Below are 26,556 nucleotides of genomic sequence, written 5' to 3'. Positions count from 1 at the left end.
ATATATATATATATATATATATTATCTTGGTCCTAATTGGGCAGTACATTTGGTTCTGTGACTCTAAGTAGTGGAAAATAACAATTTCCTGTACCGCAACTTTTTCTGTTCCTTAAGAAGGGCATGAACAGTTTTAACTGAAATTCAAAAGAACACTCTCTAGGTTCAACAAGACCAATGGTTCAGCAAGAACACTCAATTACAATAACAAATAAAAAAAAGCAGATGTAATCAACCGTGGTTAAAGTTTTGAAAAAAAAAACAATATTTCATGCTTTTGCAAATAGTAACTAAGGGATTTTTTGAAGTATTATTTTAATTAGACTCTAATAATTTTTCAAAAATTTCTTTTTCAAACATTATGTACATATCCTTAACCAAGTAATTTTTGAAGAGTGACTTAAAACTTAACGACTTTTACAAACTTGGAGCCACATAAAAAAAGTTCTTTTGACGCATAGTTTATTATCAAATATTTGTTTTGCTCAGATTTTCAGTTACTGCTGGTAGAATCGGCTCAACTAAATTGTCAATTAAAATAATTTAATAACAATTGTTTTAAAATTTGGGGAAACAGAATATGTCAATAAGATAAAAATACAGATAGCCCTTGTGGGATAAGATATTGATGAAAGAGCCCTGATTTGTGGCTGGGAAAAAACATTACAATCCCCAGATAATTGATAAACGGTGCCTTGTGCCTTTACTTTGTAAGTTCACTTTTACCAGTACTTTGGGAAAGACCAGATATTTTCGATTGTAAGTGTTACTGATTGATGTTTTTCTGTTTGTAAGTCATTAGTCGTGCCTTGTTCTCATTGTATTTCTTAAGCAAATGAATCTATATATAATCAAGAGATAACCAAGATTTTCTTCGTTCAAGATTCAACAGAATCTTCGGCTGATTGTAACTATCCTAGTTTACAATTTGCTAGCTCGTGGCTACAAAATGAGCAAGTTACGAGCTCTGGATCTGGTCGATTGAGAGCTCAGGATGTTTTTACAAAGTTAAAAAAAAGTTTGGAAGAATAGGAAGATAAGTCTGCAACCAAGGTTAGAATATTGGAGGCTGCAGTGATGACAGTGGTAAAATATGGTTCTGAACCAAGGCGCTCCGAAAAGCAGGTGAAGATTAGCTAGATGTTTTCCGGAGAAATTGCCTACGGATTGTTCTGGGTACCCGGCTGACTGACCATATTTCAAACAGTAGTCTGTGCGAAAAATATGGTTCAATCCCGCTTTCCAGGGCTATGATGATAGAAAGGTTGAGATGGGTTGGGCACGTTCTGCGGATGAAGGACAACATGTTGCCGAAGATTGTCCTTTTTGGCCAACCGTCTAGGGCTAAACGTTAAACAGGTCATCCACCGTTGGGATGGGAGGATGTCATAAAGAAAGATTTAAGGGAAACGGGAACTTCCTGGAAGGGTGTAAGGAAGGAGGCTTTGAATAGGTAGGGATAGAAGAGGAGCGTGCGTAGCTGTGTTTGCCTCAGACGGCTTGTTGCTGTGGCGAGTTGATTGCAGTAATAATAGTCGATGCTCATCCATTCAGGGCGGTAGCTTCTGAGAAAGAGATTTTGCAGTTAAAGTTGTGTCAACGAGATGGTCCTTAAAAAGACCATGGGCAAAAAAGAATTATAACAGTTTTGGACAACAATTGGTTGCGTAGACATTAGGCTTTCTGCATAATTTATGCCCTTTGTTCTCGTGCTGTAGTAGTCATGGTATCTCTACTGGCACATTTATATATCATTTCAGCTATTTTAAGCAAAATAGCTACTTCACATTGTCCTTACTTGTCTTTGGGGACCATATAGAATGCGGAAAACAGGTAACTTTTAGTATACAGTTTTTCATTAAAACTGTGTGTAACATACTCAGTAACGAAAAGCATGCTGATTCAATCCCAAAGTCATCAGCAAAAAAATAAATAAATAAAAAAATAAAACAAAACATACAGTCTCATCTTAAGAAAGATTCTTTACAGTAAACGAGTGTTGATCTGATTTCTTTTTTTCACCTCACCTGAAACTCAAACTTACTGCTTATTAAATTTTAAAATACAATAACAAATTTATTAATTTTCTGTTAAAATTCAATTAAACAGAGTTGATAAAGTCAATGAAATATGACACTTGAGTGTAGACGCCTGGGTATCCTGCATATGCACATCCATATCCCCAAGAGACAATACCAACAACAGTGGATCCCATGTAGAGTGGTCCACCAGAATCACCCTAAAAAAGAGACAGACGTAGTTTTAGTTGAGGTGTAGAACAAAATTCAGACAGTATTTACCCGACTCAAGCTTATATTAGCTGTAGTAACTCTAAAGGTGCTGTGTGAAACAGCACGTGTTTTGCGGAAGGGGAAAGCCAAAATTTTGTTTTTTATTTTTTGACTATTATTACGATGAAACTGTTGTCTTTCTAAGGACATTCCAGATGTGACAAAAACAGCTTTGATATTAAAAACCACAGTGTTTGAAACTGTTGTTTAAGGAAGAAATAGAAAATACCCCTTTGGAAAATGAGAAAATTTAGGAACCCAACAAGACAGTAAAAATAAAATGAACCAATAATTAGTCCTTCCTTTGTGATACGGGTAACTCTAACTTCCAGAAGGAAATGTTTCTACGATATGTTTTACGTACTACCACTGTTTTTTTTTTTTTTTTTTTTTTTTTTATATTGGTTGTATTTTGTACCAGACAGCAAATAAGAAAAATACACGGTAAACTGTCAATGTAAAATTACGTCCTCTTTGAAAATTTCAGGGTGGAATTTATCCGAGACATTTTTGGGATTCATGAATATGTGAAGTGGCGCTAATGTGAGGCTATAAAATCGTTTCTAAGAAGTGAGAAATGATTCATTTCTGAGAAAACAATCATCTCTGAGAATTGCTACTTAGAAAAAATTATGATCCTGAGAAAGTTGAAACTGAGAAACTAAACAATTCAAAATAATAAGAAGGAAATCTTAATTGTTGTCTATAGTGTCTATGGTTCAAAAAATGATTATTTTGTAAACTGATCAAGAAAGAAAAGTTTAGATACAATTCTCTATTAGAACAAGATTTTTTAGTCATAAGAAGAGGGGTACATACATGGGCGCCCATAAGCTAAATTCCAGGGGGGGGGGACAAACCTCGTCTAATTGGCACTTTTAATGCTATATAATAGAAATCTCAGAACAAAAATATAAAAATAATGCAGCATCATTCAGCCAGGAGGGGGGGGGCGTGAGCCCCCCCCCCTGCCCATATGGGCGCCCCTGGTTACATATTTTTGCTAAGGGGAGACACCCCCAAGTGTACTATGTCATTCGTTAAAAACATCTGAGTTAATAAAATTATGAAAGCTGTGCAATTTTTTTATTTCACCAGCATCCTAGATACAAATTTATCTCAGTCATTGAAATAATTGACAAAACTGAGAAATTCATCCCGAGAATTTACGCATGCCTCATGAAAATTTCGGTTATTGGCACGTTTAATATTTTGACATTCTTATAAACCCTTTTCTACTGTTTTAGTATAAGATAGTAAAAACAAATTGTAGCTAACATAAGCTACAGAATTATTGGAGACAAACAAGAAACAAAAATAACTTGTAAACTGCATACCTGGCAAGAGTCAATTCCACCATTAGCAAGATCACCTGCACAGATCATGCTGTCAGCAACATCGCTTTCTCCGTAAGCTCCACGGCAGTCAGCATCAGAAACGACGGGTACATCGACAGCTCGGAGAACATCGGAAAGGGAACCACCAGCCTGTGAAAAATAGATAGGTTTGGTGCTCTTCTTTAATTGGCTTAACAACTATAAGTTAAGCCCAAGTTACATTAGAGTTACACTTGTGGATAAGGTCGAATTTATGTACGCCAAAAATAATGTACGCCACCAATAAAGGTACGCCAATATGTACGAAATTATGTACGCCAGTACAAGGCCAATAAAATGTCCTCACCGTAATTTGGTGAGTTGATGAATATTCAACTTCTAAGCGTAATTTTATGAAATACCAATCAGAATGAATATTTAGGGTATAATTTTGGGCGATTAAGAAAATGTAGATGCAGGTGTAGATCTGGAGATGCAGAGCAAAATTGAAACTAACTCGATCGTCATGCTGGCTGAAGGTATGAATGCATAATGTTAACAAAGGCTTATAATATTGTTGGGGCTAATTTGGCAAGTATTAATGCCAATTTTGAATGGCGTTGATTAAAATTTTTACAACAAGTCACAACAAGTGTGACTATGATGTACCTTAGGGATAATACTTGATGTACCTTAGGGATAATTACTTCAACCTAAAGTTGCCTGTAAACAAAGATACCTGTGGTGAATGTAACTACACAAAAGCAGAAGATTCTTGTCAATTTACTTGTCTTCGTGTACGTGCCTGTCCTTCTGTGTTTTTGGAATCTTTCTAAACAGCCATATTCTTGCTCCACATAGACAAAATGTGTTCTTTTGGAATCTTTTGGAAGTATGCCAGGAATAAAACTGGGCTTGTCGATGTTATAAAATCCTTGCACTTAATCTAATTTGGCAATATAGTCATCTGGGGCTAGGATAGCATTTTGATCCTTAATCTGCTAAGCCCACTGGCCGTACAATTAAAAATTTCACCCAAAAGACTCCATGGTCCTTTTTTATCGTTAAAGACATGTCATACAGGGCTCCAAATAAACTAGCTTAGAAAACTGCAGATTATTTAGTATATAGAATTAAGACTCGGCTTCAGTCCTACCCACAATAAAATTTAGAACTTTGCAATGCTTGCCGTTTTATTTTTGTTTCCAATTTAAATCATTTGTCCTTTAAGATCTTTCCTACCTACCCCACCCCTGCAATAGCTTATGCAAACATGGCTGATTAATTTTGACCTATTCAAAAGAATAACAACTTTGGAAAGAGAGTGAAAGCAATTATCCAGGAGAAGATTAAGAGACCTCCCACAAATTATTTGCTTGACAAGCACTTCCTGGAAAGACACCACTTTAAAATACATTCAAAGTGGGCAAGGCATATATGGATTAAACATTATTTGATGAGAAACTACTGAAGCTGACTCGTGTCAGCTCTGTAGCTGAAGCTGACTCTGACTGTAGCTGACTCTGTAGCTGAAGCTGACTCGTGTCATCTATCTTGCAGAGCTTGTGCTTAGAGAGGACATGAACTTGAACTAGAGAGGACATTGCGACAAAACTGGAGAGCTTACTAGTAAAGATTAAAAATGAATCAAATGTAGCGAAGTTCCCTTTTGATATGGGTATGTGTACTTTTGTAATTATTTTACAGTCTTAACCCTGGAGACTACTCTTTATCTATTTGAGTATGAACATAATCTTTGATTTTTATTTAATTAGAGGAAATTAGTTCAATATAGCAAAGCTCTCAACCTAAATATATTTCTTCTAATGAAGGAGGCAAAGGAAAAAATTTGTTGACTCCCCCTCCCTCCCACAGAATTATCCACCTCTTCTTAAAAATTGGGAAGCACAACTGAGCATTACGGACATATTTGAATAAAACGTCACACGAATAAAGTCATTAAATTGATGGTTTTAAATTACTCCAATCATTGTTCATTTTATACGAGCTAGGTGATTCAATAATGAACTACAAAACCACATAGCAGTATGTATTTAGGATCTAAAATACTTTAAACAAGATTTCTGGCGTTTTAGACTGATTGACTATCTGAAAAAATTCACTCGGTAATTTTCCGATCCTATTTAGGCGAAAATTGGTGTTTTGTGGCATAAAATACCCACACACAGCACTTCCGTTGCTGTTGCACTATCGTTGCGCTGCACAAGCTCCATCATTACAAAAAAAGACACTAAAACTTCCATTTTTTAACTGTATGAGCTTTCTCTGCATTGTTCATATGAAAAACCTTAAAAACAGATAAACTCGATAGCATTAATATCTACAGAGTTAATATGAAAGAAAACAGAAAATAGAATATGAAAGTAAATAGAAAAGTTAATTTGAAACTTCACATTTTTTCATGATAGAAGACCGACCCCTCTGCTAACCTGTCTCAGATCCTCTGCTAAGATCTGAGCCATGTTGAGTCTTTAGTTCAAAAATGTAAATTTGAATATTATCATACCCTCCTCTTTTTGTCTTTCGCCCCGTTTCAAAAGTTATGTTATTTTTTAAATGGCGGTCCTGTTACAATAACAGTCAAAAGGTCATTCCAAGTTTGAAAGGTTTTACTATTTAGAGTAAACGCAAACGCAAGCTTCATTCTACAATAATAAGAAAACTAGTCCACTGGCGGTACATAGAGCTTCCTTAGATCTTTTCGCGGGAATTGATCAAGCCGACGGGCTCCCTTCACAATTGACACAGCTTCTTTTGATGTATATGTTCTTTTTAAGCTTGAGCAAGCAATGACGAGTGTTTCTCTTGACGTACGGCGGAAATCAGTTTTTTCGAGTGAAACTTAAAAAAAATAATTATACCAACATTTATTACGTCTGACTGATCTAGTACTTTTATTGAAAAAAAATCGCGGAAGTTGTAGATTTTATGGTTAATTTACAACGATTTTAATAAAATAGTTTCCGGGATAGAATATTCCAAATCCAGAACAAATTAAAAAGTGATTCTGGTTTTAAATAGATTTTCACTTCTAACCTGATCAGAAACTATACAAATAATATGGCCTACTATTTAACCTTCTAAGTTGGCTATAGTGTCATTAAAACTTACAGAAGTAGTACCCCAGCCAGATACAGAAACCATGACGCCTTCATCGACTTCAGCGTTTGCACCGGGAAGGCCTACAGGCTGTACATTACCACCAATACTGACACTGCTGGAAAGTTTCAAAATGCAGATGTCATTGTAGAATGTGCGGGAGTTGTAGTCTGGATGTTCGTTGATTGATGCAACACCAACAACCTGTTCATCACCATCTGTGGTGCTGAGGACGTGATCACCGGCAACAACTGTGATTCCAGATGGAACTTGGCTAGAAAATTAAAAATAAGGTAATTATATCACTTTGGTCCTTAGGAATTTAGCATTTAAAATATATTTTCTTTAACACCTCTTATAATTTTAAAATTCACCAGCAGCAACTGTTATTCCAGATGGAGTTTTGAGAGAGGATTAATTCATTAGAGAAGAAAAAGAGAAAGCTTTTTTTTAAGGTTAGCCACTAAACTCTAGGAAACCTGTGCGGCTGAAATAAAAAATGTAATTCCTCCTTGAAATATAAACAAAAAATAAATAAAAATAAATGTTAAACAAAAGTAAACGTAAATAAAAATGAAAAGAAATTTCACATATAGATTGCAAATAATTGTTAAAATCCTGCTAATCCTGGCAAATACATAAACTAAATTGACAAGGGGAAATGAAAAAACAATCAGAGCATGTAATTTTACCTTGAACCATCTGAAAGGAGGGGGAATCTGATCTGGAGAGCAATTAATGACCTTAAATGCTAAGATAAATTTTCGTAATATCATATTTAAGATAGGGAAGGTCAACAATTTTTTTAACATTATTGGTAACTATGAGCTAATTTTTGGGACCCTGGGCATGAAAAGGAATTTCTGACCAAGATGAGGATATTATTTGTATAATCAGCCTGTCTAGTATATATCAACAAAATATATAAATAATTTCTGAGACCACACTGGCTAATCATGATAAACAAAAAACCGCGAAGAAAGGAAGAAAACGAGGACAATTAACAGCCAGTGAAAAAATTGAAAAATTATGCAAATATTTCGGTCAAGACCTCCGCTTGACCGTCCTCAGTGCAGAATAAAACTGATAAAAATATAAAAACCAAACCTTAAAAAAAAAACACCAAACTAAAATTGTAAGACCCTTTCCTAGTAACGGTGAAAGGGTAACTGAATAAAAAACACAAGTCTAAATGGCATTTCAGAATTTCATTTTGCGTAAAGCACTTTTAAAGGCTGATCGCTTTCCAGTTTGATTGTTATCGGAGACTCTATTCGATTGCACAATATAACTTTGTGGATGTATGTAAAAACGATCAGAATTAATAATTTTGTCATAAATGGGACTTAGAAAAATTTCTCCAGTGTCTCTTTTGAGAGCTACCTTTTGGTGAATGTGCTTTTTTATTTCAACTGCCTCCCTTAAAACTTGTGTGAGACCTTTAACGGGGGCAACGATAGAGGCCTCGTCAAACAAAATGAAATGGTGTGGATTCTCGTACACATGTTGCGCCAAGGCGGAATCAAAAACCTCAGGCCTTTGGCGTAACCTCATTGCCTTTTCGATTGAGGACTTGTGCTCAGATAACCTCTCCCCTAATTCCTGTTGGGTTCTACCAACATAAAAACAGCCCCAAGAACAAGGAATTCTATAAACACCACTACCCAGAATGGGGCTGGTTTTATCTTTGCCGTTGTTAAAAAAGTTCTGTGTAATATTTGAATTTTTAATGGCGACGCTAAGTTTATGTTTTTTAAGGATTCTTTTCAATTTGTCACTCAATTTTGGAATGTAGGGTAGAACAGTGAAAAGTTTCTTATCATCCACCAATGGGACGGTATCTGTTTGGGCTTGTGGACCTGATGCACTCCCCTCTGCCTTTTTTCGTCTTCTGCCTATAATGGTCTATTCCGCCTTGGCGCAACATGTGTACGAGAATCCACACCATTTCATTTTGTTTGACGAGGCCTCTATCGTTGCCCCCGTTAAAGGTCTCACGCAAGTTTTCAGGGAGGCAGTTGAAATAAAAAAGCACATTCACGAAAAGGTAGCTCTCAATAGAGACACTGGAGAAATTTTTCTAAGTCCCATTTATGACAAAATTATTAATTCTGATCGTTTTTACATACATCCACAAAGTTATATTGTGCAATCGAATAGAGTCTCCGATAACAATCAAACTGGAAAGCGATCAGCCTTTAAAAGTGCTTTACGCAAAATGAAATTCTGAAATGCCATTTATACTTGTGTTTTTTATTCAGTTACCCTTTCACCGTTACTTGGAAAGGGTAGTCCAATTTTAGTTTGGTGTTTTTATTTTTAGGTTTGGTTTTTATATTTTTATCAGTTTTATTCTGCACTGAGGACGGTCAAGCGGAGGTCTTGACCGAAATATTTGCATAATTTTTCAATTTTTTCACTGACTGTTAATTGTCCTCGTTTTCTTCCTTTCTTCGCGGTTTTTTGTTTAACAAATTATATTACCAGAGGCAAAAATATTAGTAAAGCCTAAGCTATATGATAATTTACTCTATGGTAAGTGTCACTTTTAGGTTTGATCGGAAGAGCAAGCTTTCTACTCAGGCCAAAGAAAAGAATTGCAAAATATTTTTCAACATCAAAATATTTTCCAGAAATAAAAAAAGTATTATAACATTTTTTAGATAAGAGGTTTTCGTTCACATTATCTTTTTTTTCCTTCAAAAATATTAGCTACTTACCCCTCTTAAGTAATACCCCGGCCATTTCCACGATGCAACTGGACAGCCTTTTCAGCTCTTTTAATTCATCTTACCAGCTCTGATATTTAATTATCAGAGCCGAAACATTGTAATACTTAAATAAAAATAAAAAATAAAAATTCACACATACCCATCAGTGCAATGAGCAGCGGTCAAAACGGTGTCTGCATCCAAGATGGAACCGCCGCAGAAGTGGGATCTACCAAAGAAGCCTTCTCTTTGGAGGGATACTTGCCAAGGAACGTCCCCTTTGTTGACTGGATCACCACCGACAATCTTTGACTCTGGGACGAGGTTTACTCCACGACGAAGCATGAAGCTAAGAGGTAGGCGTGGGAGAACATAGTTCTCACCTGTAAGGCAAGAATGATAACTTGTTAGACAGCATTTTACACTTTCTTTTTAGCAATAGTTACAACGGTTCTGCAGCTGGTAACACAATAGAAGATGAAAATAGGATTTATGTGACAATGATGGTAATTATGTATGGTTTTATATAAGTATGGTATTGGTAATGATTAGGAATGGTCGTCAATTAATTGTGGAAAATAAATATTTTTGCAGGTGGAGCGCTCCAAGTTAAGGATGAATGGACATATTTAGGGGTGAAATTTAAGGCAAAGGGTAATATGTTTAGTTGGCATTTAGGACGCAGTAACAAAATGGATAGCATATGTTCAAATTTAATCTTAAGGAGCCAGATAAGGGATATAAGGGATATTAGGATACAGAAACAATTCAAAAGGCTGTATGCTACACAGACTAAATTTTATAGGGGACCCGAAAAACTGGAAAATGTGTTCAACGTTTTTGGTCTTTCATTAACCAGTAACTTGCTTTCCAATCAAGGGATTTTTTACGTCTTTAATATATGATTTAATTAAAAAAAAAGTTTTTTTAACTGAAAGTAAGGAACGACGTTGAAACTTAAAACGAACAGAAATTATTCCGTATATGAAAGGGGCTGTCCCCTCCTCAACGCCTCGCTCTTTACGCTAAAAATTGTCATTGTTAAAAAAAAGAGTTGTGAGAAAGTAAAACTTTAGCGTAAAGAGTGAGGCGTTGAGGAATAATTTATTCTAATACGGAATAATTTCTGTTCGTTTTAAGTTTCAACGTCGTTCCTTACTTTCAGTTAAAAAAACTTGTTTTTTTTATTTAATTTTTCAACGTTTTTGGATTAATGCAAGTTTTGACTTTGGATCACCGTACATGAATAATTAAAACAAAATTTGAATATTAATTTTACTTTTATTTGGTTTATTGGTTTTCTCGAAACTTGTTTAATTTTATTTACGAAAGTTTTTATTAGTAATAAATATACGTAACTTACGAATTAACTTACGTAACGAACTTCTATGTTCATATATTTTTTAATACGTATATTAGAGGGTTCGCCCCCTAGTCAATACCTTGCTCTTTAAGCTAAAGTTCGAATTTTGTTCCAATTCTTTAAAAATGACCTCTTAATCACAAATGCCGTTAATTAGAATAAATAGCTCTTATGAAAGTACTAAAAAACCTTTGGCTTAAAGAGCGAGGTATTGACTAGGGGGTGAACCTAATGATATAAGTAATATTTTCTGTCGTTTTAAGTATTGATGTTGCTCCTTACTTTCAGATGAAAAACTTTTTTTTTTATATATAATTTCTTATCTTTTTTTAAATAATATTGGGAAATCCAGCTCCCTCTTGATATCAATGTCCCTTCCCCCATGAAAACTTCCTTCATGGAATATCCTCCCACATAACAACCGACCCCCCCCCCCCACTACCAGAAAAATCCCCCCTGAAAACGTCTGTATACTTCCCAATAACCAATACTATATGTTAACATTGGGTAAAGTTCATAACTTTCAGCCCTCCCCCGGGGACTTCGGGGGATTAAGTCATCCTAAAAGACATATTTATCATATTTTCGATCCTGCTGAACAAAAAGGTTATCTCAAAATTTTGATCGAGTGACTTTGGGAAAAAATGAGCGTGGGAGGGGGCCTAGTTGCCCTCCATTTTTTTGGTCACTTTAAAAGGACACTAGAACTTTTAATTTCCGATCCAATGAGCCCTCCCAGGATATTCTAGAACCACTGGGTTGATACGATCACCCCTGAAAAAAAACAAAAAAAACAAACAAAAAAACATACGCATCCGTGATCTTTCTTCTGGCAAAAAATGCAAAATTCCACATTTTTGTAGATAGGAGCTTGAAACCTTTGCAGTAGGGTTCCCTGATACTCTGAATATGATGGTGTGATTTTCATTAATGTTCTATAGCCTTTAGGGGGTCTTTCCCCCTTTTTTCGAAAATCGACCAAATTTTCTCAGGCGCTTAACTTTTGATAGATAGCACTAAACTTGATTGAACTTATATATTTGAAATCAGCATTAAAATCTGATTCTTTTGATGTATCTATTGGTATCAAAATTCCTTGTTCTCGAGTTTCGGTTACCATTGAGCCAGGTCACTCCTTACTTACAGTTCGTTACCACGAACTGTTTGATAAAAACAGTACAAAAAGTTGTGATTTGTAGAAAATTCCCTGACAAAGAAAAAGGGGTAAGATATATGATGTAATATGAAAATATAAGTGATCGACATGAAACGGGAAATAGAAACATGCGTGCATGTCAGGAACTAAATGCAATAAAGCGAAAACAGATTGAAGGAGTCCATGGGACCTGTTCCAGCTAAATGAACAAGGCATAAATGTAGGTTTACAAAACATTTCTAAGTAACTCCTTATGAATTATCTTAGCAAAGAGTCAGAAAGTGAAGAAAAGTTATAATATATAAGTAAGATTTATTGTTCTGTAAGCCCTATGGCCATGGTAATACAAGAGAGCAGAAAAATTCAATTTTAAATACTTGATATTATACAAAATTAACATAACATAAACCAAGATAAATACAAATCACAAAAATCTACTTCTGTATTCCTTTGCCAACCTGAGATATCGTCCTAAATTTTTAACACTACGCCCTATATGCCAACTAAATAATTTACCCTTTGCCTTAAACGTCACCCTTAAATATTTCCATTCATTCTTAGCTTGGAACTCTCCACCCCAAAAAATAAACATGTTTTACTCACTTGATGCATTAGTATCTCCAAATAATCAAAGAAGAAGAAGCAGAACATTATGTTAGCTCCCATTAAAATGAATCCTACTGCTGTATTTTGATTTTACAAAAACTTAAGAAAAACAATGTTTTTTTTAAGAAATTCATGGAAACTGAAATTGTTTTTAAGATAATTGTTTAAATATTACAAAGGATTTACAGTTGTGTTTATAAAATTGTTTACATATATTTTGTGCTTGCACTGTATTTGAAAATATTTTCGTCCAGTCAAAATAAAATGGTGACTTACCACTGACAGCGACGGCCAGGCAGACCAGTGTTGCAACAAAAACCTTCATTGTAACTACTGAATTGTTTCCAGTTCCTTGACAATTTATACTTACAATTTTTTATCACTGTTAAGATCATTAGTCCTGGGAATTAAGTATGTAAACTGAACTTTGTCAAATGATTTTTTTTTGTCTTTATCTCTCTGTCAATAAAAACTGGGATTCACTTTAAATAAACATGGCTTATCCATAATTAATAAGAAAGAAGAAAAACAATATTTAATGATTATCTTCGATCTAAGAGGAGCTTAGTTGCGCACCTACATTTTTAAGCTTTTATTCAGTGACGGCCCAAGCCACCTGAGGCCAACACAGTTACGCACCCTCCTCCTGCATCCCAATCTATTCAAAGCCCCCTCTTTACACCCTCCCAGGAAGTTCCCATTTCCCTTAAATCTTTCTTTATGACATCCTCCCACCCCAGACGAGGACGACCTGCTTTCCGTTTAGTCCTAGACGGTTGGCCAAAAAGGACCATCTTAGGCAATCTGTCATTCTTCATCTACACAACATGCCCTAGCCATCTCAACCTTTCTCTCTTTGTAGGCCTAAAAAGCGGGACTGAACCTCACTTGTCGTACAGCCAACTGTTTGAAATAGGGTCAGTCAGCCGGGTATCCAGAACAATCCGTAGGCAATTTCTCTGGAAAACATCTAGTAAATCTTCATCCGCATTTCGGAGCGTCAATGCTTCAGATTTGACCACTGTCATCGCTGTAGCTTTTAATATTCTGATCTTGGGTTGCAGACTTATCTTCATATTCTTCCAAACTGTTTTAACTGTGAAAAAAAAACACCCTGAGCCTTAGCTATTCTACTTTTCACATCTTCACCGATCCCACTGTCTTTAATAGTAATACTACCAAGGTAAGTGAAGCTGCTCTCCGGATCAACCCTTTCGTTACCCAAATCTTTACGGCCAGCCTTATTAATATTCTCAAAGTTCCTGTCTTTTAATATAGATCGGTTTGTGGCAATTGAAAAAATGATTCTACTTTATGGGTCGAGTTGTCGTTGAATAGCGTTTTTAAGACTTTAGGCATGCAAACAATAAACTACATTATTTTAGAAAAAGCAGTATTGTCTGCCATATATTTCGATTTAAAAAAATGGACGTTCACATAAGAATATATGTTAGATCATCCATAAAAACATATTGGAATGGAATGAACTTAATCATATATTTTGACCTTTCCAGGGTATGATTTTTTAAGTTGTACTGAGCCGAGTACCAAAACTTCCATTTGTCAGCAGAAAATCGCCTTAAATATTAGCTTGAAAAATGCTAAAAAAATAAAATAAAGGATTTCCATACATTATTTTTGTAAGCTCCAAACAAAAGATGACCAACCTTATATTTTGATTGTTACCTTAGTTTTTGATTGTAAATTTTGTTTTATAGTTAACTTTGATTGATTCCTTAAAAATTGATTTTTACTGTCCGCGATTATTTGTATGCCTTGGGCTATCAATTTCTGTGTTTCCTCTTATCATTTGATTTTGCATTACATTTTTGCAGATCGGAGCTTGAAAGTTTTATAGTAGGGCTATCTGATCCACGTAACCTGGGGGTGTGGTTTTCATAAAAATTCTTCGTCTTTTAGGGTTGATTCCTTCTATTTCGAAAGTCAGGCAAATATTTTAAGGCTTGTAGCCTATTACGGGTAACACTCAAATTGATTAATGTTATATATTTGGAATGAATATAATAAGCTGATTCCTTTGATATATCTATTGATATCAATATTATGTTTTTAGACTTTCGGTTACTATTGAGCCGTGTCACTCCTTACTTACATTTCATTAAAACGAATTGTTTGATAAGAGAACTGTAATCTGCTATTCTTGTGGTTTTGTATTCTATTAGCTTGCAATTTTCTAATGTATTTTTTTTAATCACGTATTATCGGTACAAATATATCAAGTATATATATATATATATATATATATATATATATATATATATATATATATATATATATATATATATATATATATATATATATATATATATATATATATATATATATATATATATATATATATATATATATATATATATATAATTTCTTCGATATCCGCCAATATCAACCCTTAATTATAAATGCAATTACGTAATTATCTGTTTATTCTAATTCTGGTCATGCGATTTGTCAAGTCTTGTAAATAAATTTCAACGATCTTCAACCAATTGATGTTAAATAATGTCGCAAGCTTCGTAGTGTGACGTGCAAACATTTTAATTACAAGCAATTTAAACTAAGTATAGCCCTGTAAATTTTCCCTAATGCATTGCTAAAATATATTTTGGACTAGACAAGCCAAAAACAAAATTAGTTATTAATTTGTGTATTTCCTTATAAGCTATATCTCTGGCGCTTTTGCAAAAATAATCCAAGTTCACTTTTCCGAATTTTACAGGACAGCAAAAGGAAAATAAAAACGCACAGTGAAAAAATTTTTCTCACAAACCAGAATTTAAGAAACTCAAAACACTGATTTCTAGTTAACTTTTTCAATCGGGAATCACTGGAAATATCCAAATTGCTGAATTATTCATTACTTAGAAGATAATGGACTTTCACTCTTTTTTACACCTTTTGAACAATTTATACTTTGGCCAGAATTAAAGATAAGTCCATTTTAAAAAGAACAATTGATAGATCTCTTTGAGTTCTTTCTAAACATATGCTTAACTCATTTTCAGAAAAAATGGACTTATTCCCTTTTTGCAAAATGTCACAGATATATAAACCATTTTCATAGGTTAAAAGTATCCCAAATCTTTGGAAAATATAGATTCGGCTCACTACCAGTGTTCTGATAGTGTCACAAGTCAATATTTGCCACCAGTTAATGTTGCATAGATCCACCGATTCCAGCACTGATGCAACTAGGGTAGGCACAGCCGTAAACTGTCGCTCGTGATGTATTTGGTCAAAGCTGTCATTGGGACCTCGGCGGCTTCGCCACCAGGCCCAGACACAGATACAAAGCTCCTGAAATGAACTCTACATATGAATTGACTAAAAAAAAATATATGCGCACAAAAGAGGTTAACTTGTCTGCTTAGCAAACCAGTGTATACTCTGGCTAATCCACGAAATGGAACCGCTAACCAATATTACAGTATCCATAAATGGATACTTTAAAGGAAATAATTCTCTGACTGCATTTCAGGTTAATATTCAGGGTCTCTCCTCGTCAATAGATATTTTAAGAAGAATTGTTGGGGATGGAAATCATGATGTTGCTGGTAGAAAGGGGTAATTATATACAGGGGGCACCTCTGCTGCCATCTATAATCAAGTCTAACAGGACAATGTCACGTGTCTTTCTCAAGGTCAATCAGGGGATGTTTCTAAGTGTATTGACTCTAGGACGAAATTTGTATAAGCGTACTGAATACTAACGGGGCAGTGTATTGATGCGGCAATAGAACCGGGATGACTTATCTATATCTAGGCCATTCAGGGGGAGGTTTTAAATGTATTTATTCGATAAAGGGACAGAGTCATGGTCTCTTTCTAGGTCAATCAGGGAGTTACGTAAGGTTTCCCTTACATCAAAATCCGCCCTTGAATTTTTGTTTATAATGGACATGCGTTAAATTATCATACATTCTCAAGCCATCATGGAGATGACATTAAATATTGATGAGTTGGAAGTTTTAGCTACAAAGATTTATATTGTGAGTTCTGTTTAGTAAATTTTTTTAGGTTATTTCCAAAATAAAATCATTTTTGTAGTCCCCATTCAATATATTCAAATTCAGGGTATACCCCCCCCCCCCCAAATACAAACTCCACTATGTGATGTTTATAGTCGTTAGAAAGCGTAAAATACACTCTGTTTTACCAGGTTACCCCCCCCCCCCCCACACTGTAAACGATTTTAATTCTTTCATTGGAAATAATTATCTTTTTCGACAAATTCATGTAATTTTCATGCATTCAGTATTCTAGCAAAAGTGACAACTTACAACCGTCAACTCTTAGGTATTAATAATCCCCACTATGACATTAAACCGCAAACATGACTTTTATCAGTTCCGTAAAGATTTAAATAGGGATAATTATTGCACCCTATCAAGTGTGCATCCGATGTGCTAATTCTCATGAATTAGGATAGCAGAGATTTTGCTGAAAAAGATACTTTTTTATTCCCGTCAAATTGAATCGGGATGGAAGAGCTCTCATATATCATTTAACGATAAATCTAATTATTATTACTATTGTTAATTTTTATATCGTAATCATACAATAAATTTGTTTGTACTATATTAATTTTCTCCTACTCGTATAGCCTAGAGTAAGGATACCAGCAGAGACTTCTAAAATAAAATATCAAAGATAAAAAAACTTCATTGAAGTTGGCAGTGTAATGTATTTTTTTCTTAAGAAATCAACTATTTCTAGTTTTCATCAATGCTATTTAAATAAAATAATTCTTCTAATCATTCATTCATTCGTTAAATCGATTTTTATAATGCTTTTCAAATATATGACATCCTCCTCCACTGCCCCATACTCAACGATAATAACTTCAATTTGAGGTGATGGTATTGTAAGTACTTGAATACTGTCATCATCACTATCGTCATTATTGATTATTTTTATATTCCTCAGAAGGGGCATATCCTGATATAAGCGATCATCGTCTTTGGCGCAGAGTCGACCCGACGACCCCCTCCTTACCAAATCATCTTATGTATACGACAGTCCATCTTCTGTGTAGTAGATCTTCATTATATCATCTGTAGTATCTTCGCTACTGTTAAAAAGAAGGAACTCTTCTTCAGATTCTGTTGAACTCCACGCGTCCCATATGTTCTCTCCCTCTTGGAGATACTCGGGGGTGTTCTATAAATGTAATAAACAGAATTACTTAATATTTTTCATTATATCCATAATTTTCTAGCCTAAAATTCATCAATTAGCCAGATATCTAAACTCTGAATTTTTCTTATGAATGCATGACGAGATTTATGTCCTTAATGAAAACATGTACCAGATTGGAAGTCTTAGGTGAAACATGGAAAAACCTTTCCGATAATTAAGTTTTTAGAGAAAATTAAGGGGATGAGATCACAATATTAAAAGAGTAGAGATAAAGATATGTCAAACTTAATACTAACACAAATTACTATGGATAAATAAATGACAGCTAAAGCCATCAGAAGTTTCAATTCATTATTATGTCAAATTAGAAGAAACAGTAAATACCACGAATAAAATTGGGGTCACCACCCTCTAAAACACTGTAAAAGGATGCATGGTATATTTTTCGATCCTAAGCTAGACTCTTTCTAACCAAAGTTTCACATTTGAGCCAGTGAAATGTATTTTCTTACAAAAAACTAGAGTTTACGGTAAAGAAATCTTTATTAGTTCAATTTTTACGGAAATAGCTTATTTTTCGATCCAAAGCTTGACTTTTCTAACCAAAGTTTCACATTTGAGCCAGGAAAATGTATTTTCTTACAAAAAAAAAAACTAGAGTTTACGGTCAAAAAACCTTTATTAGTTCATTTTTTACGGAAATAGTTTATTTTTCGATCCAAAGCTGGACTTATTCTAACCAAAGTTTCACATTTGACCCAGAGAAATGTATTTTCATACAAAAAACTAGAATTTACAGTGAAAAAACCTTTATTTGTTCAATTTTTACGGAAATAGCTTATTTTTTGATTCAAAGCTGGACTTTTCTAACCAAAGTTTCACATTTGAGCCAGAGAAATGTATTTTCTTACAGAAAAATAGAGTTTACGGTCAAAAACCTTTATTAGTTAATTTTTTACGGAAATGGTTTATTTTTCAACCCAAAACTGGACTTATTCTAACCAAAGTTTCACATTTGACCCAGAGAAATGTATTTTCTTACAAAAAACTAGAATTTACAGTCAAAAAACATTAATTTATGCAATTTTTACGGAAATAGCTTATTTTTCGATTCAAAGCTGGACTTTTCTAACCAAAGTTTCACATTTGAGCCAGAGAAATGTATTTTCTTACAGAAAACTAGAGTTTACGGTCAAAAACCTTTATTATTTAAAATTATACGGAAGTAGTTTATTTTTCGATCCAAAGCTGGACTTTTTCTGACCAAAGTTTCACAATTGAGCCAGAGAAATATATTTTCATACAAAAAAAAACTAGAATTTACAGTCAAACAAACCTCTATTAGTTCAATTTTTACGGGAATAACTTATTTTTCAATCCAAAGCTGGACTTTTTCTAACCAAAGTTTCACATTAGGTTCGGTTAAGTACCGTGGAACAGGGTAACTTTGAACTAAAAATCGTGAAAAATTGAGGCCTTTTTTGCGATATTTTTCTTTAAACTAGTATTTACTCAAAACGATTTTTGGTGTTTGGGGAATACGTCATTCTGCACTGAATGGAAGCTGTCCCAAACTGCTGGCCTTCCTGTTGTTAGAGCTACACCTATCTAAAAATGGTGTAAAAAGTTACTTCAAGGGGTGTTTAACTTTGAACACTCAAACACTTCAACAGGTAACTTTGAACAGTCGATGAGTTCTTCTGGCGTAAGACTTCCAGTTAAAAAAAAACTTGTTTACTGGGAAAATAGCAGTACTTCTAAAATAAAAAGGCAAAAGAGAGTCAAATTAGTGCAGTATCAGCTAACCAAAGTAATGATAAAATACAAATTTTGCACCGTGAGTGAGTCGGGGGGCTGGAAGATCTCCCTGTACCTGGTCAGGATGGATTGATGCTGAGTTTTTCACCCTCGGAAAATAGAAGGATCCATTCATGTTTTTTCGCTGGCAGATCACGTTTAGCGAGCCGTAAGAGGAATGAGCATCTACCTCAAAACTGCAAAATACTTGTAAATATGGCCCATGAAGAACTTCGCGATGAACCAACCTCCATCCACGGAGGTTGGTGGGTAGTTTGAACCCATTGTGGCTACTGCCCCACTCGTCATCATTGAGAGCCCAGCGCTCGCCGACTCATCAACTTCCATTGCAGACTCGCTCTCGCATCCTGTTGGGACGTCAGTGTGTCGGACTGACAACTTGAATGACTTGAATCCTCTGCGTCTCCAATACTTTTCCCTGGTGCGACGCTAAGAAGTTTGCGCATGACATTCCTCACATATTTTTAAATCTGCGGTCTTGGAGGATATCCAAAAAAACTTTTCTGACATTGTTTGCAACCTCGTGCGGAGTATGCTGGGCCAAAAGTGGGTGGTCCTGGAGGACTCTGGAGCGTGAAAAGGACTTGACAATGTTACTTTTAAGATTTTCTTTTCCATTTGTGGCTAGAATTTCCAGGAGTAGCTTTAAAAGCTGGGGGAATTTGTCTTTTCTTACCACGGTTTCGTTTGGGTTGTCCATTTTGTAATCATCAAGTATTTTCCTCTGTGCTCTTTTCATTGGAGCAAAAAAGCAACGTCCATTGGTTGCATTGGTTCCACTCTTCGAAAACTTTGCTTTCAAACCATCCGGACATAGATACAGCATACCGAGCTCTTTTAGGGCCTCCTGTACGCCATGAGCTATACAAGACCTCAGCTTTATAGCACACGAATGGTGGAAGCAGTTTGCCTTCTGCATTTCCACATATCATTAGGGATATTGATCCCATTGTTTCGTTCATTATTCTGAAGGGGTATTTGGCAACGATGAAACCAGAAGGAAATAAAACCAAAATTTTCAAAGGAATAATATTAATATGTACAACTCAAATAACTTTACAATTCTAGGTTTTTCAAAAAGAGACGGGGAAAATCCCACCAATTTTTATCTACAATTGTCAGCCGTCTTTGCACAGCAAGCTGTGAAACACGACTCTTTCAAATTGTTCATGAAAGCTCTATTAGAGTAAGGTAATACAGAAACTTCAATTTTGGTAGATGAGATTTACCCCACCACTCCAATTGATTGCTAACGAACTTCCATCAAAGAAGAAACAAAAGTAGGCCTGAAAGAATTAGAAAGTGGTCTAAAATGTAATGAGTAGTTAAAACCAAGTTTAAAAGCTGAACTTGATTTGCATTTTCCTGGGATCAACAGATTCGTAATGGTTTCCTAATGGTCTGAATAGCAGAGCAAACTCTTTTAGTGTAATCTTTTTAGTGTAATTTACTCCACTTGCTTTGCTTAAAAGTGGGTTAAAAAAAAGTATTATTACACCAATTCAACGCAAATTTTAACAATTGGTCAGCACAGAACATTGAAATCCATATTGTAGAAAGACAAGGCTAGCTTTGAACAAATGTTCAAAGTTACCCCGAAAAAACAAAATACTTGCGGGAAACATTGAACATTGCTGCCATATTGAACCTATGGAATAAGGAAGAGATTTTACCAGAAAACCTAACCATTGGGCTCCTCAGCTATAGAAAAATTTCAAAATGAAAGTCCTAGTTTAACTTATCTAAGTAAAAAAGGGTAACTTACTTTTAGCACTTTTTCACATTTTTGAACTGCTCAAATTCTCTAGCAATTAACAAGATAAGATTTTGTCAGATGCTGATTTCAAGAACTACCAACTGATTCAGAGGCCATCTAGCAATAATCTAGTAATAAGTGCGAACGATCAATGCCACCGTTGTGCGATAGAGAGCGCTTAATGTTTGTTACTGATTTTGTTCAAAGTTACCCCTAACGTTCAAAGTTACCCCTTTCTACGGTATTTAATATATGCTATACTTTACCCCCTACCCCTAATTAGCAAATATATAGCCCAAATTTGTTTCTAAGCTATTATATATTCATTCTATTGTTTTATATTAGCATTAACGAAACCTGACTTCTTTCGTGTATATAAACTATTAAGCGCAACATTACAGTTGTTTCTTTGTAACCTAAGATATAGTAACAAATGGCAATGCTTCGTTATCGTAACTTATCTATCCATTTAGGAACATAAGTAAAATAATTGAGCTTGAACTGGATTACTCTTTGCATGGATCCAGCTCAATCCACACAGCTTGAATGATGAGGGTATGTATGAGGGAAATTCAGATCCTCAGCCTTGGAGAGCAAGCCCTTACATTTTTGCACCAAATTACAGTTTTATGAGTATGGCGCGCATAAAAATAAAAACTTCTCCTAAATGGAGAATCCAAATTACGAGCACTCGGTGTGGACAAGAAATTCCGTTGTATAACAAGTATGTATAATTCTAAAGATAACACCAAAAATATTGTAACTCACTCATCAACTTGGCACTCGCTAAGAAATTCTTCAGCACACGACTTAACGAGAGCCTTACCCACAAGACATTTCAGAAAAAGCCGAATCTGTAAAATTCCTTTTTAAACACAGCAGAAGTTCAGAAGCATAAGAAATTGAAAATATACTATCGCACTAGCGCATCAAATTAGCAAAAATGAATTATTTTAAGAAAGTGAGGTGTATTTGTTAGTGTCAGAAACGTTAAATATTTAATTTAACCCCCTTTTTTCAGCTAAAATAATGTTTGGTGTGATTGACACAGAATATATTGGGCCTTTCAATATTCCACAACTGGCATTATCTTCGAAGCAGCTTTCTTACTTATAGACGAAGAACGGATTGAAGTTCATAGCTATAAATGGAACGTCAAATACAATATGTATAAGTACGAGAAAAACAGATGGAGTCCAAGATTAAATTTTATAAATCGAAACGACTTTTACATTAAAACCATAAGACCACGTAATGAAAATAGCAATGAAATAAAACATATACAAGAGGAAATTCAGGAAATATGCTGTTTTTTTGGTGTGCAAGATATATATGTTAAGGGAAACATACCAACTGATAAACTCTTACTAGAAAAATGTGATAAGGACATAGCATTATTCAATTTAGAAGACTTCAATGTGAGAAATACCTGCATTCAGTACATGACCCGGAAGATAAATTTAGATATTTCACTCAATGGATGCCAAAAAAGATACCTGACATAGAAAAATGTATCAGATATCCAAAGACCTAAACTCATGTTCCTCCTCATATAAAATGGATTTAGGTATTTTTAAATATGTCAATATGTATTTTTTCAAAATGTTTTAATATGTTTAAACAATAAACATCTTAAGCCTCAACCGTCTTTATTCTTTAGAATAGTTCATCACCATGAAAATTATACTTTCAGATTCAACATGTCAGGGAACACACTTTCAGGTTCAGCATGTTGGAGAACCCTAAATGATCATCCCTAAAAAAGGTAAGTTAACCTAAAAGGTTAAGTAATTTTTTTGAAATCACACTTTCAGATTCAGCATGTCAGGGAACACACTTTCAGGTTCAACATGTTGGAGAACCCTAAATGATCATCCCTAAATAGGTAAGTTAACCCTTGGAGAACCCTAAATGATCATCCCTAAAAAGGTAAGTTAACCCTAAAAGGTCAAAGAATTTTTCTGAAATCACACTTTCAGAATCAGCATGTCAAGGAACACACTTTCAGGCTCAGCATGTTGGAGAACCCTGATTGATCATCCTTAAAAAGGTAAGTTAACCCTAAATGCTTAATAAATTTCTCTGAAATTATACTTTCAGATCCAGCATTCCCTAGAAGTCATACATTACTTTTCAACTTCAAGTATATCCCAACACCAAGCAATTCAGCAATGAAAAAGAAATATGTTACATATCAATTCTATTTTTTTCCTGAGAAAATAAAAAGGTTCCACTTCAGTTCAAATTTTTCTCAAAGAGATGAAAAAATTTAAAGTTCTGTTCCAAATCTATCATAGAAGATAGAAAAAGTTTTACTTTGTTCATGAATATTCACCATGAAGATAAGGAGCTACACTTTAACTCTGAGTTTTCTCGAAGAAGTGTAAAAACGTTCAAGTTCTCTTCTGAATTTTCTTAAAGAAGAGAAAAAGTGAGCTAAATTTGGAATTTTACCAAAGAAGATGAAAAAAGCTTCCACTTCAGCTAATAATTTCACAAAGACATAAGAAATTTAAAGCTCTGTTCTAAATTTACGAATGAGATTACTTTTTATTGAACCATAGAAATGTATAGTCATAGGATTTTATTGTAAGAGCCACTATACTTTATAAAATTCTTTATTTCATGCTTCATCTCCTTAACATTTCCGGAAAGTTTCTAATTAATATAGCCAATCATACAGGAGTTTAGGGGTTCTGAAAGTAAAAGTAAAATCTTTAACGAGAAATTAAAAATAAAATTTAAACTTACATTAATTACATCAGCACCAGGTGGGACATCAACTTGATTAGACTGTACAATAATTGCTGCCCTTGAAGGACCGGAGGCTTCATTAAAGTTATTCATTTCAATATGCACTGAAGTAAAAAGCATCAAAAACCAAATAATATATGAGAACAACGGTACACCTCTTTCAATAATTAAATTAACCAATGTTATTTATTTCAATGAAACAGTTATAACAAATCTGAAGGCTTTATTCTTAAAATGAATGCGTCGTTCTATTATTAAAGACAGTTTCAAGCTCATATCAGCAAAAATGTGGAATTTTGCATTTTTGGCCAGAAAAAGATCACCAATGCTTGTTTGTTTGTTTTTTTTTTCCAAGGGTTATCGTATCGATCCCGTGGGCCCTAAACTTCGAGAGAGGACTGATTCTAACGGAAATGGAAAAAAAGCTGATATGAGCTTGAAACTGTAAAGAAATAACCTAAAGAATGAATATAATCCATCATACAGAGTTCACAGTAATATCTATAATAACAGGTAAATTTTATATCTAAAGGACATTTCCTGAGGGGATCTAGGGGGGTCAGTTTATCTCTAGAGACATCGTGATTGGGCCTTCCAACAATGCTGAAGTACAAACAGCTATGTCAAGATTTGATTGGACGATTTTGGGGAAAAAGTGGTTTGGGATGGGGCCCACGATTTTTGGTCCCTTAAAACGGTACTAGAACTTTCCATTTCCGTTAGAATCAGCCCTCTCTCGAAGTTTTAGGCCCACTGGATCGATACAATAACCCTTGGAAAAAAAAACAAGAAAAAATAAAGAAACAAATTAACAAGCATTCGTGATCTTTTTCTGGCCAAAAAATGTAAAATTCCACATTTTTGCTGATATGAGCTTGAAACGTCAAAAAATTAACCTTAAAAATGAATAAAACCCAGTATACACAGTTTCCAGTAATAAATATAACAATAGGTACATTTTACATCTTAAGGACATTTCCCCCTTTGCTGTAGGGGGGTCATTTTATCTCTAAAGACATAATTATTGGGCCTTTCAACTATGCCAAAGTAAAAAAAAGCTATGTCAAAATTTGATAGGACGATTTTGGGAAAAAGCGGTGTGGGATGGGGCTCACGATTTATTGTCACTTTAAAGGGTGCTAGAGCTTTCCATTTCTGTTAAAATCAGCCTTCTCTCGAAGTTTTATGACCACTGGATCGATATAATAACCATTGGAAAAAAATAAAAAGAAAAAATAAAGAAACAAATAAACAAGCATTGGTAATCTTTTTCCGGCCAGAAATGCAAACATTTCACATTTTTGCTGATCTGAGCTTGGAACTGTTTTTAATAATAGAACGACGTATTCATTTTAAGAATAAAGCCCTCAAATTTGTCATAACTGTTTCATTGAGGGGGACTTTGAAGGCTATATGTAATGGAAAGAAGTCCTATAGCTTGCGAACTGTTCTGTACTTCTAAATAACATTGGTTAATTTAATTATTGAAAGAGGTGTACCGTTGTTCTCATATATTATTTGGTTTTTGATGCTTTTTACTTCAGTGCATATTGAAAGGAATAACTTTAGTGAAGTCTCCGGTCCTTCAAGGGCAACAGTTATTGTACAATCTAATCAAGTTGATGTCCCACTGCTGATGGTGCTGATGTGATTAATCTATGTTTAAATTTTACTTTTTATTTCTCGTTAAAGATTTTACTTTTACTTTCAGAACCCCGTAATCAAATCTAAACTCCTGTAAGATTGGGTATATTAATTTAAAACTTTCCGGAAATGTTAAGGAGATGAAACATGAAATAAAGAATTTTATAAAGTATAGTGGCTTTTACAATAAAATCATATGACTATTCATTTCTATGGTTCAATAAAATGTAATTTCATAGGTAAATTTAGAACAGAGTTTTAAATTTTTTATGCCTTTGTGAAATTAAGAGCTGAAGTGGAAGCTTTTTTCATTTTCTTTGGTAAAATTCAACATTCAGCTAACTTTTTCTCTTCTTTAAGAAAATTCAGAAGAGAACTTGAACGTTTTTACACTTCTTCGAGAAAACTCAGAGTTAAAGTGTAGCTCCTTATCTTCATTGTGAATATTCACGAACAAAGTAAAACTTTTTCTATCTTCTATGATAGATTTGGAATAGAACTTTAAATTTTTTCATCTCTTTGAGAAACATTTGAACTGAAGTGGAACCTTTTTATTTTCTCAGGAAAAAATAAGAATTTATCTGCAACATGTTTCTTTTTCATTGCTGAATTGCTTGGTGTTGGGATATACATGAAGTTGAAAAGTAATGTATGACTTCTCGGGCATGCTGGATCTGAAAGTGTAATTTCAGAGAAATTCTTTAACCATTTAGGGTTAACTTACCTTTTTAGGGATGATCAATAAGGGTTCTCCATCATGCTGAACCTGAAAGTGTGTTCCTTGACATGCTGAATCTGAAAGTGTGATTTCAGAAAAATTCTTTAACCTCTTAGGGTTAACATACCTTTTTAGGGATGATCATT

The 26,556-nt window shown here is 34.3% G+C and overlaps 2 protein-coding genes across 2 annotated transcripts in view; one reads left to right on the top strand and one right to left on the bottom strand.

The window, feature by feature from the left end:
- Positions 1–2,055: 2,055 nt before the first annotated feature.
- Positions 2,056–12,984, bottom strand: LOC148951820 (trypsin-1-like). The gene is made up of 5 exons (XM_089089344.1): positions 12,840–12,984; positions 9,599–9,821; positions 6,740–7,001; positions 3,629–3,778; positions 2,056–2,239 (listed from the first exon to the last, which is right to left on the bottom strand). The coding sequence occupies exons 1-5, from the start codon at positions 12,886–12,888 to the stop codon at positions 2,102–2,104; spliced, it is 822 nt and encodes a 273-aa protein (XP_088945470.1). The 5' UTR covers positions 12,889–12,984; the 3' UTR covers positions 2,056–2,101.
- The window catches only part of LOC148951819 (trypsin-1-like), a 51,620-nt gene continuing 34,962 nt past the window's right edge, over positions 9,899–26,556 (top strand). Inside the window, exon 1 of the mRNA XM_089089345.1 lies at positions 9,899–9,944. Coding sequence (XP_088945471.1) covers positions 9,939–9,944 — 6 coding nt within the window. The 5' untranslated portion in view covers positions 9,899–9,938. The remainder of the gene's footprint in view (positions 9,945–26,556) is intronic.

Source organism: Artemia sp. Qi Xiang Cuo, chromosome 5, assembly GCF_049724085.1.
Source record: "Artemia sp. Qi Xiang Cuo chromosome 5, ASM4972408v1, whole genome shotgun sequence".
In the NCBI taxonomy this organism is placed as follows: domain Eukaryota; kingdom Metazoa; phylum Arthropoda; class Branchiopoda; order Anostraca; family Artemiidae; genus Artemia; species Artemia sp. Qi Xiang Cuo.
The sequence above is the reverse complement of the archived record's forward strand: the minus strand, read 5'-3'. Positions and strand labels throughout refer to the sequence as shown.